This window comes from Leuresthes tenuis, unplaced genomic scaffold (assembly GCF_036924035.1).
Source record: "Leuresthes tenuis unplaced genomic scaffold, fLeuTen1.0.hap1 SCAF_17, whole genome shotgun sequence".
Classification (NCBI taxonomy): domain Eukaryota; kingdom Metazoa; phylum Chordata; class Actinopteri; order Atheriniformes; family Atherinopsidae; genus Leuresthes; species Leuresthes tenuis.
This window is the reverse complement of record NW_027325371.1, coordinates 19,069,172-19,086,764: the sequence shown is the minus strand read 5'-3', so window position 1 is coordinate 19,086,764 and position 17,593 is coordinate 19,069,172. Positions and strand designations below refer to the sequence as shown.

At 40.4% G+C, this 17,593-nt stretch overlaps 2 protein-coding genes across 2 annotated transcripts in view; both read right to left on the bottom strand.

Moving 5' to 3' along the window:
* LOC140273643 (meiosis inhibitor protein 1) overlaps positions 1–17,593 on the bottom strand; it is a 48,978-nt gene that overhangs the window by 14,448 nt on the left and 16,937 nt on the right. Inside the window, exons 12-24 of the mRNA XM_072369267.1 lie at positions 16,803–16,917; positions 14,164–14,255; positions 13,749–13,896; positions 13,337–13,448; positions 12,069–12,129; positions 11,384–11,478; positions 8,497–8,653; positions 7,164–7,314; positions 6,200–6,373; positions 5,932–6,063; positions 5,509–5,698; positions 1,010–1,123; positions 44–154 (exon numbers count right to left, since the gene is read on the bottom strand). Of these exons, the coding sequence (XP_072225368.1) occupies positions 44–154; positions 1,010–1,123; positions 5,509–5,698; positions 5,932–6,063; positions 6,200–6,373; positions 7,164–7,314; positions 8,497–8,653; positions 11,384–11,478; positions 12,069–12,129; positions 13,337–13,448; positions 13,749–13,896; positions 14,164–14,255; positions 16,803–16,917 (1,652 nt within the window). The remainder of the gene's footprint in view (positions 1–43; positions 155–1,009; positions 1,124–5,508; positions 5,699–5,931; positions 6,064–6,199; positions 6,374–7,163; positions 7,315–8,496; positions 8,654–11,383; positions 11,479–12,068; positions 12,130–13,336; positions 13,449–13,748; positions 13,897–14,163; positions 14,256–16,802; positions 16,918–17,593) is intronic.
* LOC140273649 (ER lumen protein-retaining receptor 3) overlaps positions 14,715–17,593 on the bottom strand; it is a 50,336-nt gene continuing 47,457 nt past the window's right edge. Inside the window, exon 6 of the transcript XR_011908047.1 lies at positions 14,715–14,724. The gene's annotated coding sequence lies outside the window, so the exon portion shown is untranslated. The remainder of the gene's footprint in view (positions 14,725–17,593) is intronic.

Below are 17,593 nucleotides of genomic sequence, written 5' to 3'. Positions count from 1 at the left end.
TGGAAATAGGCTGACAGGGAAGCTAAAGTAAAGTGTATCTAACCTCTGTCAGTGCTGTGTTGAGGGGTCAGACTCAGGCAGCAGTACAGGTAGTTGAGGGCAGGCAGCAGGCTCTCTGTGTTGGTAGACTTCAGCATCCCTATTACACTACTCACTAATGCACACACACACACACACACACACACACACACACACACACACACACACACACACACACACACACACACACACACACACACACACACACACACACAGAGATAATCACACACTTGGCTTTCCATTAAGTTAGCAGAGATTACATTTACATCAAACCATGGAGATGTACCCTTACGTAGCAGGTAAAATGTGACAGTATGTGCCCTGACATTAACTGTGGTTGGGGAGGACTGGATAAGGCTGATCTGTCACAGTGTCAGCAAAAAATTATTGGCTGTAAAATATAACTAACAACACAGTTGTTAGTTAGCTAGAGAGGCTCCAGTTACACGGTGGAAAATACAAAAACGAAGCGCTAAGTCACAGAGGGAAGAGGGCTGCCAACATCAAGGCAAAAAGCATACGAAATTGGACCCCAGTCATTATAGGCTTAGTTATGGTTCGCTACATCAGTCTAATATGCATCTGAACAGCCTTTTCATCTGTAGATCAACAGAAAGCGCTTCTTCGAGTGTTTGTGATGATTATATTAAATTCAAATGAGCGAAGCCTCTGCCAATGAGGAGACATGTTAATGTGAAAGATAAAGCCAGCAGTACAACATAGCAGGTGGTGAATTAAGTGACAATTCCTTGCAAGGTGAAATATAGGATCTGTGCTAGCATGAAACATGCTTTTTGGAAGCACGGCTAGAAGAATTTCATGACTTGCGTATCTATTTCAGTGTTTGTATCTGACACAGACAATGTTTCTGTGACTGTACTGTAATGCACAATGCAAGGTAAGGCGTCTCTGTGACTATGCAGATGAGGCAGATAAATGTCCTGTTGTCAGCAGCACCTTTTGGCCTCACCATGGTAGAGCAGCTTGAAGTGCACTCCCTCCATATTACAGTAGAAGGGGGGTGAAGGCGGGTCACTGGCCTGCGTCACACAAAGCAGCTTCAGCACCAGAGGGAGTGAGTTGACTGCCCACAAAGAGAAAAACACAGCACAAACAAACAAGGTAAAACTAGGAGCAGTTAACAGACTGCCTGCACTCATCCTGAAAAAGCAAAAACTCAGTAAGTCCAAGATGTGATGTTCCCCCAACTAACACTGCTTAAAATGGGGAGACCAAGGGATGCCTGCTGTTCAGCATCATCATGAAAGTGCAAGCAGAGCAAGAAAGAAGCATTCTATATTCCCATGCAAACTTTCAGAAACAATATTCTGGGTCTGGATCCATGGGGAACCAGCATAAAGATGGATGTGAGTGAAAGGAGACGTGGGCCAGAGGTGCTCTAACAGGATGAAGATAAGGAGGACTAGTCATCTTCTACTGCTGTAGTGTATTATATTAAAATCTCCTCCCTCTGGAATCCACCACACTCAAGCTAATATAGAATACATATGAATGCAAATTACTGTGAGCCAACTAAAACATGTGCAGGGATAACAGCCTGTGATCCCCTCGGGACTTTGGATGAGCAGAGAGCAGGCAGAGGCTAACCACAGCAACAGCTCCTGAATCCCCTGCTGGCACACTGGTGTTGCGCCCTTCAGCTGTTCTCATTAACCTGGTCAAATATGCCGACATGATACCACCACCTGGCAGAAACCCCCACCAGAAACACACTACAGCACACTACCTGCATTCATGGAGCAAAACCTGTAGAGTTTCCCAAACATCAAGCTAATGTCTTATAACTGTTTCTCATCTGCTTCTGTTTAACATTCACAACATAACAAGAATCCTGGTCCAATAAGCTTGCAGGAAATGTCCAGGAGACGAGTACTGATGATAATTACCATCTCTTCTATATTAATTTGCTTTTAATTAACTGGTTTTGTGATCATCCTGTATCACTTTTCTAAGTATCCAAACTGTTACCAAATGAATGATTCAGAGCAAATGGTATCTTCTCTTAAAAGACTTCTGATTCAAGTGGGATGATTTGACAGCATCATTAAACATGAGGCAGAGCTGTCACACCTTGTAAGAGGTGCAAATGACCAGCAGAACAAGTTGCAACGGTAGTCAGTGGTTGATTTGATTAGATCTACCACTGTCTGTCTATATGATGCTATCTGAATAGTTCAACTGAGAAGAAATACTAACAGAAGAATTCAAGAAATTCCTCTTAATGTCAAATTTCTGGACACAATCTATAATCGGTAGAATATAAATCAGTACGGTCATCTACAATATTAAACAAGCACCTCATATATCACTGCCTATAGTGTGAGAGGAGGTTGGGAGGATTCATTTTAATGGAGGATAAATGGGGCTCTTCCCTTCCACTATTAATCAAAGTCAACACATCTCAGGGAAGTGTTTTTCCACCCTAACATTAATCTAAAACTAATCAAGCTTTCAGGAGAGACTCCACACATGAACACCAGACACCTTGACATGTTCAAAACAATTTGGGGCTGCATGTGAGAACACAACTGTCAATGCGTCAGGCGGACAAGGCTTTAAAAGTGTATCCAGCCAGCTGCCTAATATTAGCTTTAGAAAAAAAAAAGCAGGTAAATGTCTGGAGAATTCATGGGTAGAGAGGGAGTGCATGCTGCTAACTGCTTCAAACTGACTGTTGCTGGTGCTTTCCAGTTACTCATCAATACTGTGGATACCTATAAATATGGTCTTAGCACCTAAACATAAACAGGTTTCCGTGGTACACTTTGTGCATCATGTCGTGCCTCCTGTGTGCTCCACCTAGGAACCACTTGGGAGCTTTCCAGCAGAGAGAGAGCATCTCACACAGAGAGTCTCCTGCTGTCTAATGCATGTGTGATTAGGCAACTGCAGATAGAGCCCACACCTAATTCTCTGGTGTTCATGTGTGAAAATGATTCAACTTTTTCACTTTATCAATATGTCCAGAGAGTATTTTCATAATATGACAAGCAAAATCATCCATGAATTCTATGGCGAGGGAATTCTGCTTTAAACCTTCGGAGCATCGCCCTCGGCCTCTAATAAATGGTGCTATCGTCACTTAACTGATTATTGTGACACCGGCTTGATGTGTGTTAGAACACAGCGATGCAGGGCTGAACCACCTCTGTTTGGCATGTGGGAATTACAAAGAGGAACGGCATCGTTTTAACAGAGATGTGTTTTTCTCCTAAAAGGCAGAACACTAATGTTAGAAAGAGATTAGAGACTCTTCTCGCCACAGCTATCCATTCTGACCCAAAACAATCTGAGTTTGCTACTAAACTTAGTAAGACTGATGCTATTTTAGCAAATTATCTGGGGGACACTGTGAGTATGACAGGGCATGTCAATAAGTTTATTTTTTCAATGCTTTACACACAATGTGTTTGCAGTTCATGCAGATGGAGAAAAACCAGCGCCACGAGCAGCTGACGATATAGCTGGATTTTCAATGTGTTCAAAAACACACTGAATCTGTGGGGCATGGTCGAAAAGCCTATGGAGAAGCAGTCTTTCCCCAGGAGGCGACTGCACACCGTGTAAGACTTCTCCCACGGCCACCTCTCCAGAGATGAGTTCCAGGCAGACAGACCCACACAGCTGTAGGTGTGTCGCTGAAGTGGGAGCAGGTACTGCGTCGTATGTGAAATGATTCCCATGATTCTGGCGCTTCGTAGCAGAGTGAGTTTTGCTGAGGTGGAGGAAACGTTGAGGAAAAGCTGAGAGGTGGAGATGTGGGTGGCACTCATTTACATATTGACAGACAGATGCCCACTAATCGAATGAGGTAAATGTCAAACAGTCATGCCCCATGCAGTATAAAGGGAAGAACATACAAATTATACAATTGAGTTGCTAGAATTCCTGATTCCAGCCTTTTAGAGAGAGAGAACAAAAAACTCACTCAAATATCATTCAAAACAGCTTTTACACAGTGTATTATTGTCAATAATATTATCTCAAAGAAAATACTGCGTGTAAAAATGAACCGGCAAACATTAAAGAGCACAAATCTTCTTGTAAGAATTTCCTTCTAGTTTGAGAATAATAAAACTGAGGCCTTTCCTTTGGGCTGTGTAAAAACAGCTGTGCAAAACAGACCTATTGAACTTGTATTGAACTTTTTTTAGATGCCTGTTGCTGTGTATGCAAAACTTTAATTAATGCTGGCGTGTTTGTGTCAGTCGAACACAGATAGCATATTACTGGAGAAGATTGGATGAGTGGCAGTCTAATTTCTGATACTTCCCTTTGTTGTGGAGACCTCATGTATATCTAGCCATCCATCTTTTTCACCTGCATACACCCTGGAAGGCTCATCACTCCATCACAAGGCACTCACAGGCAAGTGATTTGTAACAGAGATGGTGTTGCACTCAAAGCAGTCCATTAAGACTATGTGTCAACCAGCAGTCATTATTAAAACATATTGAGACTGTTGCTCTGCTTTGATTGGTAACCAAAGCACCATCTTACAAAAATACTATCCAAATAATTTAAAGATAACGTCTCGGCTGGGATTTCAGTTATATTTACATGTGTGACAAGCTCTCAGAGAGAAAGCTGGAAGCAACAGAATGTCTCGAAAGTTTCCTCAAACTGTCTGCAGCCTCCTGATACACCAAGAGCAAGACACTGCACGTTATTTTCGTGGAATATTCTTTTCAATTAAATGTTGTCAGAGTCCCCCCACAGTAATCTGGAGCTGTGGTGTAACGTGTGATTGGTAGACAACATGATAATTCTATAGAGAGACTTTTAACCAAGAGTAGCTTTTCTTAATCAAAGAGTTTTAAGTCAGTATCAACAGATGGGCATCTGAATTCACATAGCTGCTGCCGGAGGCTGTTTTTAAAGCCTCCATACAACAAGAAAATCATTCAATTTGCAGTATTACGTCTCAATGTGTCGGTACTGAGTGTATGTGTGTGTATTATTTGAATAAGTTCATGATGAACAGTGGGGACACGATTTATAAGCCACATTAAGTTTTAATCTGCATAACTGGGAGAGAAACTGTGGGATCATAAAAGGTAAACTCAATGAGTGTACATTTTTTCCTTTTATGTTTGTTTTAGTTTCATGTGCGATTTCACACAGATCAGCTCCAGCAAAAGCAAGAGTGTGTTTAAGAGTACATAAAAATGTTTACAATAAGAATTCGGCATCCGCATCATGTTGAGAGCAATAAGGTGTGATTGAAGCAAATTAACTTCTAATGAAAGAATCCATTAGTGTTTCATTACTGCACTACAAGCGAATGATGCTGTGCAGATTAGTTTTGCATTTCTTCAGATGGATAAATCACAGAATCTCACACTTGAGTCAAATGGTAAAAAAAAAACAAATCAACAATCCTAATCATCTTTAATCATCTCTACATTCCTGCTACACCTGTGGAATGTGCCTGGGTAAACCTCATACCTGTGGGAGTGTGGCCCTGTGCGAGCCCATGAGCCCTGTTCTCCACATTGATCCGCTGTAATGCCTGGAGAAGGGCTGGCCTGAGACTTGTACAGAAGTCTGTGATGCTCTGTCTTTGACTATGCAAAAGAACCTCCAGCACACCCAGAACTCGCTCTGCGAGAGGAGCCTCTCTGGTGCAAACCATGTCCTGCAGTAACAGAGAAGAACAGTCACTTAATCTAAAATGTCTTAGTGCTATGGTCATCCTGAAGCAGTAAAGCTAAACCAGCTGTGGAAGAATAAATACAAATGATTTCTGCAAACTATAACACACAACTCTTACTTTTGTTTCAAGCTTTATAAACACACAGTTCTTGAATATTGAAATGTAAAACACATGAGAATAATGCGGGAAAGTTGGTTATTGTTTCAATATCTCACCAAGAGGGTCAGTATGATGTTTGGGTATTTCTCCATCAGAGTCACTAGCTCCATTGTTTCCATGTGTGGCTGCTGGTCCTGCCTCTGATCTCCATGGTTATCTGTCCTTTCAGCCCTCTCCTGCATGTCCGCCTGCACCCAGGACAGCAATCCAACCATTATCTTTACATCACATCTGATAATAATTAATGAAGGAAATTGAACACACTCTAATGCAGTTACCCTGTTTAAGTCAAATGAATTCAATGTCAGAGAAAGGTCTCCTCACCGCGCTCTGCTCTGTGTGCTGCTTGGTCAACCACATTTCCAAGACGAGGGGCCCAAATTTTTCTGCCAGCTCCGGATAGCGACAGATGAAGTGGAGGAGTGCAGGATGGCGAAAGTAGAGGGAAGAGAAGCTTTGGCAGGAGGAGAGTGCTTTGCTGATGTAGTTTAAAGGAGCCTTGAGAATGACAGTGAAAGAAGACTGATGAAGCCAAAGAGCTTCTTTTTTTTAGATGAGTATATATAACCGAGTTAAAGTTTGAAGCAGTGACAAATGTTTCACAATTCAGACTCCTTTTAAACCTCAGTGAACAGCAGGAGGCTTCCTGTAACCCATGGCTTATTAAGTTATAATACAGCACTAATAAGCACTTTCAGACAGTATGTGCTATGTTCTTTGGAATAAAGGTGCACTCACTATTTGTTCTGCTTATCTTTCAAAAAATGTATCAAAAACGTTTTGTTCTTTGCTATTTTCTGTTTTACAAGCACAATACAATACAAAGAGCTTTGTATCTAGAGATTAATATAAACTGTCGAGACTTAATTCTCAGTATTCCATGACTTCCCGGTCAGTGGTTTTCCATATTAAATCCCACAGAACTCCAGCCCCTGTACTTGCTGTTCTCTGTCTATGCACATGGAAAAAACATTAGTTTGACATAAAATCTCAAAATGGCATCGCTTGCTGGGAAGCCAAAGTCAAAGAAAACAGAATGATTAGATTTTTATCTGTCACTAGGCTGTAAGAAAATGGATCATTTTGATCTGAGGCAGATTATTTGCCTCGGCCTAAAAAAGGTTACCCAAGAAGGAAATACTGGAAGTAGTATATACTAAATGAGTCGAGTCTTCAATATGTTGACTCAAACCAACATAACGTATGAAATGTATGAACATTTTTCAGACACGCAAAAAGTGAAGCTATGCTTTGCTTGTGATGTTGAACAATATAACTGATCAGTTACCCCATCGAGACTGGGGCTCTTCTCCTGTGTGACTGCCAGCAGGTAGAGGGCAGAGCGGAGAACAGAGCAAGGAAGAGCACAGCTGCCTTCCTCCTGCACTGACTGCAACAGCCACGCTACTCTGGAGAAGACTGTCTGGTCTGGAAGAAGCCTGGATTACACACATGTACACACACACACAGCGTTAGCATTTACATCTGAGCCTATATAAACCCACAGACAGCAGGCACATTCGGCACAAAGTGGTAAAACACACAAACTGTGAGTGCAAAGATGAAAAGGTCACTCAGTTAGAATGTGTACCCAGACAAACATATTAACAGGTCCGTTCCCTAAACACACACATTCTCAGCCCTAAACAGAGTGAATCTCTGACCACATCTCTGCTAATCTCTGCTAATCTCTTCCCTGAGAAGTGTTACCAAACCAAGGATCGACAAAGCGACAGAAAACCTCTCAAGGAGACTAACAAACTGCATCTTTGAGGACATAAAATATGTATGCATGAGCATTATCTATGGATGATTGCAGAGCAGCTTGGAAAAGGGAGAGTGCTACAGGGACATGTAAAATCAAGTGGATTCACGCTGACTACAGAATATAAATCCCACTAATGAGTGATTGAACCGTATCATTAAACTCTGTGACTGTGATGGCAACTCCACACGTGTAACTGACCTTGCATTACTTTAGAAATGATGTTGACAAAACCACTGCAAAAAAGGACATTAACTGCAGTGCAAGAAAACACACTACCTTACACAAGCGGAGCATTTGGCAGCATCTCCCCATAACAACCATCATCAGCGACAGTAAAGCTTTAACACCACAAAACTGACGAGTGGCGCTGCCCGCTGGCACTGATTAAGTTTGGTGGCATTGTTCTTTTCTGCTGATTTCTTAGCGTAGTTAATATAGTGCGACGCAGAGGTGCCCACCACCAAGCCAGTAAATGACTTTTCTGATCAAAGACATGTTTTGCTGATGTGCAAATGGACCTCCCTATGGGGAAATAGTCCATGCTCTTGGATCAAACAATGCTTGCTCCTCTTACTCAAGCATTCTGCCTCAGAACTCCGCACAAGCACCTCAAATTTGCATCAGCAAAAGTTTTATTTTTTTTACTGATGCTGAAATATTTATTGGTTCATTAGATTCATCAAAAGTACCAGCTCAGAATACAAGAAGAATGATGAAAAATGTTTCCAAATGCAAAACTGTAAGCCTCTGAGAAACAATATGCATCTCAAGTGTGTTGGTGCGTGTCTAAAATGTGATTAAAGCGGGCAAAGGTGTTGCTATTCTTTTCTATCCATACTGTGGGCTGTATTACCTGTCTCCTTGCTGCAGAGCAAGGCAAAGCATTATCACCAGACAGAACTGCGTGGCCCTTGGTTCTTGATATTCAGACAGCACAGAGGGCCAGTCTGACAGATGAAAGCACATAGAGGGAAGATTGCATTGCAGAAGAATTTCCACCTCCTCAAAATCTGGGGATAAGCAGGAAAGTAAAAGAAAAAGGAAAAAAAAAAAAAAGTTTGATGACCAATGCTTAAGACAAGGAGAAGATACGTTTTTGGAGATATGGATGGAATAAAATGGTGGTGAAACTTATTCAAAGAGGTTTTGTGTTTACGACCAAAACTAAGACTTATAAAAGCTCATGTAGGAAAGAACATAGCAAGGTTTCGATTCACAAGTGAAGAAAACTGAAATGCAGATCAGTTTCCAGTAACTGGTTTAAAGCCAATAAATATTGCCACCAAGACAGTGGTGGTAAAGGCAAAGTTGCAAGTGGTTATAATCCAGTAGAAATAGTAGTTGAGGAAAATGGAGAGAGCTCTTTTTGGGAAATAACTTCCATCTCAGGAGTTTTTTTCTGCCTCAGACCAGAAACAGTTGATGAGGTGGACAGAATTTGCATTTGTTTTAATTTCTGCTGATGTTTTCATTAACCTTTTCTTATTCACATCTGCTGAAGATGATCAAAAACATAGATGGAAATGCAGCTAATAAGGCAGTTTGTAATTGAGTCCACGTTGTTCTGTTTTTGCATCTCAACATATGTCATGGGGTGCTTCAAATCAATACTCGCCATCTACAGCAGCCATAAGACGTAATAACAGCACGGCAAAAAAAAATTAAATAATGTTTTTCATCAAGAAAAATCTTTCCTTAAGAATATGGTGAAAGATTAAAGCTGCACACAGAACAATGAGTACAGTAATACAGGGAACAGAAGAATGAAAGTGAAACTACAAGAGAGATGGTTGAAGAGGAGAGACTCCTTTGCAACAAAGATGTCTGAACTCTCCTGCAGCAAGGTTAGACACAGCAGTATTTTCTTAAAGTGGGAGTGTTACGTTCAGGTCAACATGCCCTTCTTAAACAACCAAGACGTTTTGTGTGTATTTTGAACAGTTCTCCATCTGTGAAGCGCAGAGGTGGATCAATCATGCTTTGGGCTCCTGGTGAAGCCAGTGACAGGGAGAATAAAACACCAGTGGAGGATAGAGGGGGATTAAGCAGTACAACAAGCTAATGATTCTTAACATACCTCATACTAGACTATATAAATAGCCAGAAGCTAAATGTTTCGCATGACCCACAAAGTCTACCAACCAAAACATTACCAGAAATCCGTAGATGGACATCAAAAGAGAAACAACTGCAAGAGAGCCCAAGAATCTCACTGAACTGCTTCTGGTTCAGTGAGACTCTTGGGTGAAAACTGTACAGATAAGAACACATTTAGCTGCTACAAGGAGTAACTACAAGCTGAAATTCTTGCCAAAGGGGGTGTTTGACTGAGAACTAACAATGTGGTGCACTGTAACTTTCTGTTGAGGCACTATTCATTTGTTGATTCTTTGAAGCTGTGAAGGTGGGAATAAAAAATAACTAAATGAATAATAGCTGAAATGTGCTCTTTTCATTTTTGCCAGCCTCTGCATACAGTGTGTGGTGCCAGAGAATAAAGAAGAGAATGACCATGAAGGCATAAGGAATTTACAATCAGGGTCACTGATCCATGACTACATAGATGTTATAAAATTCAGAGGAGTTTGTAGGAAAGGAGGGGATGCTACTCAAATAAATGCAGAAAGAGAATGAGAGATAAATATCAAGGAGTGAAAGGAGGGGAGAACATTTGTAAAAAGCTACAGACCTTTGGCAAGTGGTCCAGAGGGGCTACTGTGAATAAAATGAGTAAGAAAAGTGGCATGATTTAGAAACCAGAGAAAATGGTGAAAGAGTAAAGGCTTTGTGCAGTCTCAGAGGGAGGGAGAGGAACACAGCGAAGGACAGACAGATGAAGAAAAAATTAAATGGAGGAAAACAGACAGGACAGCAACAAAATTGTTACCTAAAAGATTCCACCAACAGAGGGGTGAAAAAGAGCCATTCTAACATTATGAGACATCTACATAAAATCTAATAAATCACAATTAATCAAGAAAACACGGATAAGACCTAAGAGGGAAATGCACTTTATAGTGTAAAATAATAATAAAATGAACGAGTTCAATATGAAATGTAATGGTAAACAGGGAAAAAAGGAAAACAAGAGGCGGAAATGGTGATAATGGAGCAAAGGGGAGTCTAGGTCTGCCAAACTCATAAAAACAAAACCATGCAGATACAGACTTTCTCATACAACTTACATCTCATTATTTCAAAGAGATATTTCACTCAGTATCACAACATGTCCCCTGGGAACAACTGCAGTTTCCACTGAGATGTTATTTTTTGGTCTAATTTTAGGTTCTGTGACAGTAATGTGGAAAAAGATAAAAGGATAAATAACGCTGAGTTTTAGCATTTGGCTTCAATCACTTGTTTTTCAGAGATCTTACTTCAGTCCAACACAAAGACGAAAAACTGAAAGTGTGGTCTGTGTTGTCATGAAGAACACGATTCGGCATCAGCTTTTACATTAAAAGCCGTTTCACACAACCAGCATGTTGACAGTACAGGGATGTGAGTCACTTCATCTTATTCTATAAGAAAAAGGCTTCACTAAGTGACCATTTCGGCAGCATGTGGTGATTTTTAGCCAGCTGGCTTTGAGACACTTCTCCTTTGAATATTGTTTTCCAACAATAAACTACTGTAATGACACTTCAATGTCATTTCTTTGAAGCTAACAGGAACAAGACTTTTTTGGTGCTGCATTTAGTTCTGCGCATAGTGCAAGGGTGTACGTGTATGTTGCATACCATGGTTGGTGTGAGAAGGAGGGTCTGACAGGGAAATCAGACACATACTGAGCTTCTGCAGAAAACCACAGCAACATGCGTTCAAATTTGGGTTCCTGAAATATTTTGTAAGAAGAAAAGTCACAACAGGCACAAAAAATGACCAGAATACATAAAGAGGATAAAAGAAAGAAGGGAGGAAACAATGAGGGCAGCTAAGAGAAAGAGAAAAAACTAATCAATACGAAGACGATTGAACTGTGAAACAAAGGACAGGATGTGCTTTTACTAACTAACTTTTTAATATGAAACATACACACACAGCAGATAGGTTCAGTTTCAGTACAGCTCAGAGCAGGAGAGCTAAGGCCTACCTAGACAAACCACATCTATGACCACAGGGACATACACAAAAACAGGCTCACTCTAACACATGCACAAAACAAACAACACAAACAAAAGACAGCTAACTGTGAAGCTGCAGCTCTGAGACAGACACGCTGCTGAGAAGCCTGGCTTCTCATAAAAAAGATAGTGACTAAGAAGAAGTGGAAAATGCGTGATGCATTACTCTGTGTTATCTCATCGTTCAATGTGCTCAGACTGAGAATGATATTAACAGCTCGATTTCTTGCTTAACTCACATAATCCACACAGACGGCAGCATTTTGTTAATTGATGCTCAGGATGGGTTTAACTTTCGTACCTATTTCCTGCACAGAAGAGGCCTTTGTGTTCCACAGCCAGCCTGTAGAAACCAGAGGAGGCTAGAGGGGTAAAGATGTTAAAGACAGTTAGAATCAACCTTATATGTAAACACATGAGACTGACCGAAGCTCATAGTGACCCTGACCTTTGACCACCAAAAGTCCATGCAAACATGTTGGCATTGAGGAGGCATCTGCTTTAATGAGAATTTGACACACTTCCTGGCACAGCTGTCACCAGCGTAACAGAACAAAATCATTCAAATGCATCTGCTCGCCAAAGAAAAGGCACATGTCACATTCAAAACCTCAGTGTAAGCAAGTGTTTGACAAAAGGTTTAGAAGAGGAAGACGGTATGACATTTAAAAGAGCAGAAAAGAGACACCTGATGACACCTGTCATCAGCGCCACAGAAACGAGTCACATGATTCAGGCTCAGTTCATGATCCCAAACACCTATGTTTTAATTCTGCATTAGACTTGAAGAAGTAGTGGGAAGTTCTACAAAGGAAGCATTTTAAAATGTGTGTCACGTATTGTCTTGGCTGTTCATCTGCTTCAGTGAGGGACAGCAACCTGCTTTAATAATAAAAAAAAAAAAGGGTTGAACTCCATAAAACTGCTAACTTAACTGCCCTTTTTTAGTACACAAGGACCCACATTATTCCTGCAGAAAACGGTTCTGCTCTGATAACTGCTTGCAGCGTGAACATAAAGCTTCTTTATAATGCCACCACTCTGGCTTTTCCAGATGCCGGAGGAAGCAACTTTGCTGTAATAATAAAATGATAGAATAATAAAATATTATCGTGTTCACTGTGAGTCTTGGTTTGGTGGCTTTGTCTTTTCCCCAACAGACGTTTAGCCCTTGATTTGTTGATAGCAAAGCACTCAGACTCTTTTTAAAGTACACATAAACACAGATTTTAGTGATGTTTTTAGTGAAACTAAACTGGCCTTTTTATCAAGAACCTGAGTGCAAAACGTCTTACTGATTGTGTCAAATATAAATGTTACAAACAAATACCTCCACTCATACTCAAATATTTTTCTCATATACTCGCAATAATGCTGCATTACTGGGACTGTTCAAAGGCCCTTCACACAACACACGTACATTAATCTGCTATTGCACCAGTCAAAGCTGATCATTTTGCCACACGCAACCTGCCAGCTACTCAAAAACAGAGTGATAATGTATGAAAGTAATATCAAATGATGAGACCCTTGCTTTTCTTTATGGCTACACATTATGATGGAGCTCACCTAGCTTTGTTGCAAACGGAGGCATGAGAGACGGAAGAAGGGTAAACAGGGAAGAAAGGATGGAGTAGAAGTACTGCAGTATCTGGGCACTGGGTGCACACTCGCACATCTTCTGGAAACGTCACACAAAAACAAAATGCAAACTGTAAACACAGCAGAGGCACCTGATCAACAGCCACATGTGTTCTTTTGTGCACAAAACACAAAGAAAGAGGCTGTGTCAGAGCACTTATCAAAATAGACATTAAGAGGAAGCAGCAGACATTGCACAGCAATCACTGACCTATTTCTAAGAAAAGACATGACAGAAATTGATAATTTCCTCAAGTGTTAAATGAATAAAGTTGTTAGAGAGAGACAGAAGTCTAAGATAAGAGACAGATTTATCTCTGCAGCTGTGTTCAGCTCTCACTAGAACTGTGGGAATCCAGACAGAGTCGCAGCAGCGCAGCACACACTGACACAGAGATTCCACTGGGCCCTGACCATCTTTGTGTTTATATGGAGCTGTAAATGGGTTCTCCATCAGGACAGGCTCCGACGCACACTCTTCGGCCAACCTTGGACACGCAGGCATTTTTCAGACACAGGCACACAAAATAACTGACAACTAAAAGTGACAAGGAACAAGAAATACAGCTACACACTCATACTTGGGCTATTTGTTCAGCAGTTTAACTGATGAATCAGAAATATCTAATCAAGTGACTTCTGCACAAAATAACACTTCATCCAATACAATGCTTCAATCTCATGTTCTTTTAAAATACTTTTCTAACTAATATGAGAAAACACGATCCCATTTAAGTCCATGAGCACGTCCTCACCTGCAGGCAGCCTGAAAACAGACCAGGGCTTGGAGCAGAAATCCTTTGGACCTAAAGGTCTGGCTGCTGGGATCCGACCTCCTCCGTTTGCCCTGAAACACCAGAAGATGGGGAAAAACAAGCAAGAAAAAGGTAAATGCAGAGTAGAAGTCTTCTCATAGACTGGTCCGATCATTTTCATCACATCAAATAAAAATTATTATTCGACAAGATTCTACAGGCAGAATTACGTTTAAATGTTGAGATTTTGGGATATTTTGATTTAATGACATGTCATCTTTCAGACTAGATTAAATCTTTTCCTTTTTCTTTCTTTAAAAATATATTTATCTACATCAGTTTAGATCTATTAAATAATACATTTATTTGTATACTAAATGCTATAATGTACACGTGGTCAGTCACTGCAGGAAGCTTAATGCTTCCAATAAAAATCATGTGAGAAAAAAAGCCCAAACTCTATATATTCTTTAGCCTTAGATATTAACCGTAGTGACACATACATGCACCAAACATTTAGGTTTTCGACTCATTTACATTGTGAAGCTTTTTACAGAGTGGCTTGTCCATATCTTGCCTGATTCATAGCAAATTTTAACATATAACATAAAACATATTGTCAACAGTCATTTCATAAAGAAATCCATCATGAAAATATCATTTTGTGTGCCACTTGTCACAGACACCAGAGGTCTTCGTTGCCTCTCTTTGTACTGTGTGCTGTTTGCCACACCCACCTCACCTGCAGCCACTTCCCTATTCGTCACGCTTGTGTCCACATCCACATTTACTCCAGCCTCCAGCATTTTGTCTCTCACTTCATTCCAGGCTTGCTTTTTGAACCTGTGCATATCCACTGGACTTAGTGACAACCAGGAGCGCCATGAAGAAGGACTCGTGGTTTAAATTCAGGTTTAATTCCGTTTTTTTCAGTCATAAGAAGGTGACGCACTTCTTAATGGGGTAAATCGCTGCGCTAACTTGTGCTCAACAACTGGGCATGGTAAGAAATGGAAAAGCACCACATCTGGGCCCTTCAGTTTATTTGGAAAATTACACAAAAACTACATACATTTAAGTGCATTGATAGTAGTAACTTTTCCCTTTTCTGATGAGCAAAAGCACTATATAACATATATAACCTCAGCAGAGAAGGCTGCTCAGTAAAAACACTAAAGATTGTACTTTATCAACATAAATTTTTTAAAAGATGCAAATTCAAATCCCTGAAGTGTCTTTAAAATCTTATTGTCTTGATGCCACAGAAAAAAAGGGATAACATCCATCCATCCATCCATCTATTTTCTATACCCGCTTAATCCGTTGGGGCTGGAGCCTATCCCAGCGGTCATTGGGCGAGAGGCAAAGGGATAACAATTCAGGCAATAAGTCCACTAACTGGTTCAAATTGCCCTTGTTTGTTATTTATTTGCAGAACAGCATTAAAGTGTAAATTATGAGCCTGAAACTGTCTTTTTAATAGAATACCCAAATGAGGTATGGTCCAATAGCCCAAATAATTACCTCCCGTCTTTTCCGAAGCTCTTTTCTGTGACCTTGTTGGTTAAGCAAAGATGGCAGGATCCCTAAGGACTTAGGAAAAGATAACCGTGCTGCAATGACAATCCAACCACACGGACTAGCTGTGATACGGGTTATGAGGTATTATATAAAACATTACTTTACTATCAAAGTTTGTAATTAATAAGAAAAGAAACAGGCACAAAAGTGAAACATGTTGCTGCAGGCTGATCACACTCCTGTCCACACAAATCACAGTTAAGGAGGCTTTGATGCACCTTTCCTTAGCATTTAGGGAATTCAAGCAGTGTATATTGTGGCTTCCTCTTCTGAGAATTCTGGGTAATTTTATTCAGTTAGATCAAAAATGACTAATCAACCTGCGTCCTGATCTTCTCATGCTTTTATATCTTTGTCTGATTTTCATGGTTTTAGCTACAGACAGTGTTATCAGTCTGTATTCCATCTTTAAATACCCCATATTTGTATATTTATAAATCTTTATTTGTATAGTTGTACAAAGCTGGGCTATTGTTTACGTATCTGTTATTCGAACGGTTGTGCTTTGTTGAGCAGGAGAAAAAACCTGGAAAGGATCTAATTTGATAAGTCTTGAAATAAAAGTGCTTTTTGATATCAGGCACTGCATTCAAACAGAATATCAAACCAGTATGTATATTGTCTAACAGCCATTCAGTGATATGAATTTTGGTTCATATTGCTGAACCCAATGCAGTTTGTTCTGTGAAATATGAGGCTTTATATTTATTATCTAGTGCAGTTACCACCCCATTTATGTGAAAACTGTCATAGTTGTGAGGCCCTTTGTTAGGGTCACTTAAAGCAGACAATAAAAGAAACACCCTGGGCATGTTGAATTTGCCTCATAGCACAGGCCCCTGCCTTCATGGCCTTTATCATTCTGAACATCAGGAATAAATCCTGCTTTTTGCTTTGACAACCTTCTCTCTGGTGTATTTTGGTCCTCCTCTCTGAACCCTGATGTGAGTTCCACCTATTCGTAGACCAATGAGGCGTAGATAAACAGAACAGACAAGCCTTTTCTCTGAGGGGCTGTTTTGCATTTTCTAACCTTGTTTAACTCCCAACTAACTTACAGTTTTTTGCCATTTAGCAGGGGAGGGTAGAAGCAGTTCAGAGAACCTATCAGTGATGGCTTTGATCAATCCCTCAACCTCCTTGTACTGGACTGGTCTGGATTGGTGGTTGAGTCTGGGGAAGTGAGAGAGAAGAAGCTCTTTTAACAAAGAGAACACCTACTAATGAGCCTTGCCAGCACTGGAGTTGTAGTAGTATTAGCTGTTGTGGTAGTAGTAAGAGGTCTCAAAACATCAAGCAAACTAAAGCAAGTTCACCTTCTACCTGCTAGGACATAAGTTTGCCTACATGTGGAAACATGTACCTCTCATCAGCATGTTACACCGAACAGTTTGATGGATAGCAAGGATTGCTGTATAAGTTAAACAGCCACACATAGTATGTGGAGCCCATGCAACACTGCATCAAACACCTAGTACGGGTGGCAAAAAAAATAAAAATTTTAGATGTTTTGAGATGCAAAACATAGAAGATTCTGAATAGATTCACAAGTTCAAACATCTATTTTCTATATGTCAGTTTGTTATTTAAACATGTAATGTTGACAAAACACAAAAAGAGGAACTTGGACAAGCAGAAGTGAAGCAACTTTTATTGCAGAGGATATGTGTTCGTATTCCGTTTGAGAACCTGGATGGAAAAAAATCATTTTATAATTGCATCGCAGCCCTCTGTCATCAAATTAAACCATGAGGTGCAGAGATTCCCACCTGTAATACCTAACTGAAAATTCACCGTAAGCTAATTGTGTTTCCAGCCTATTATCACAGAGGATGACAGTCTGAAACAA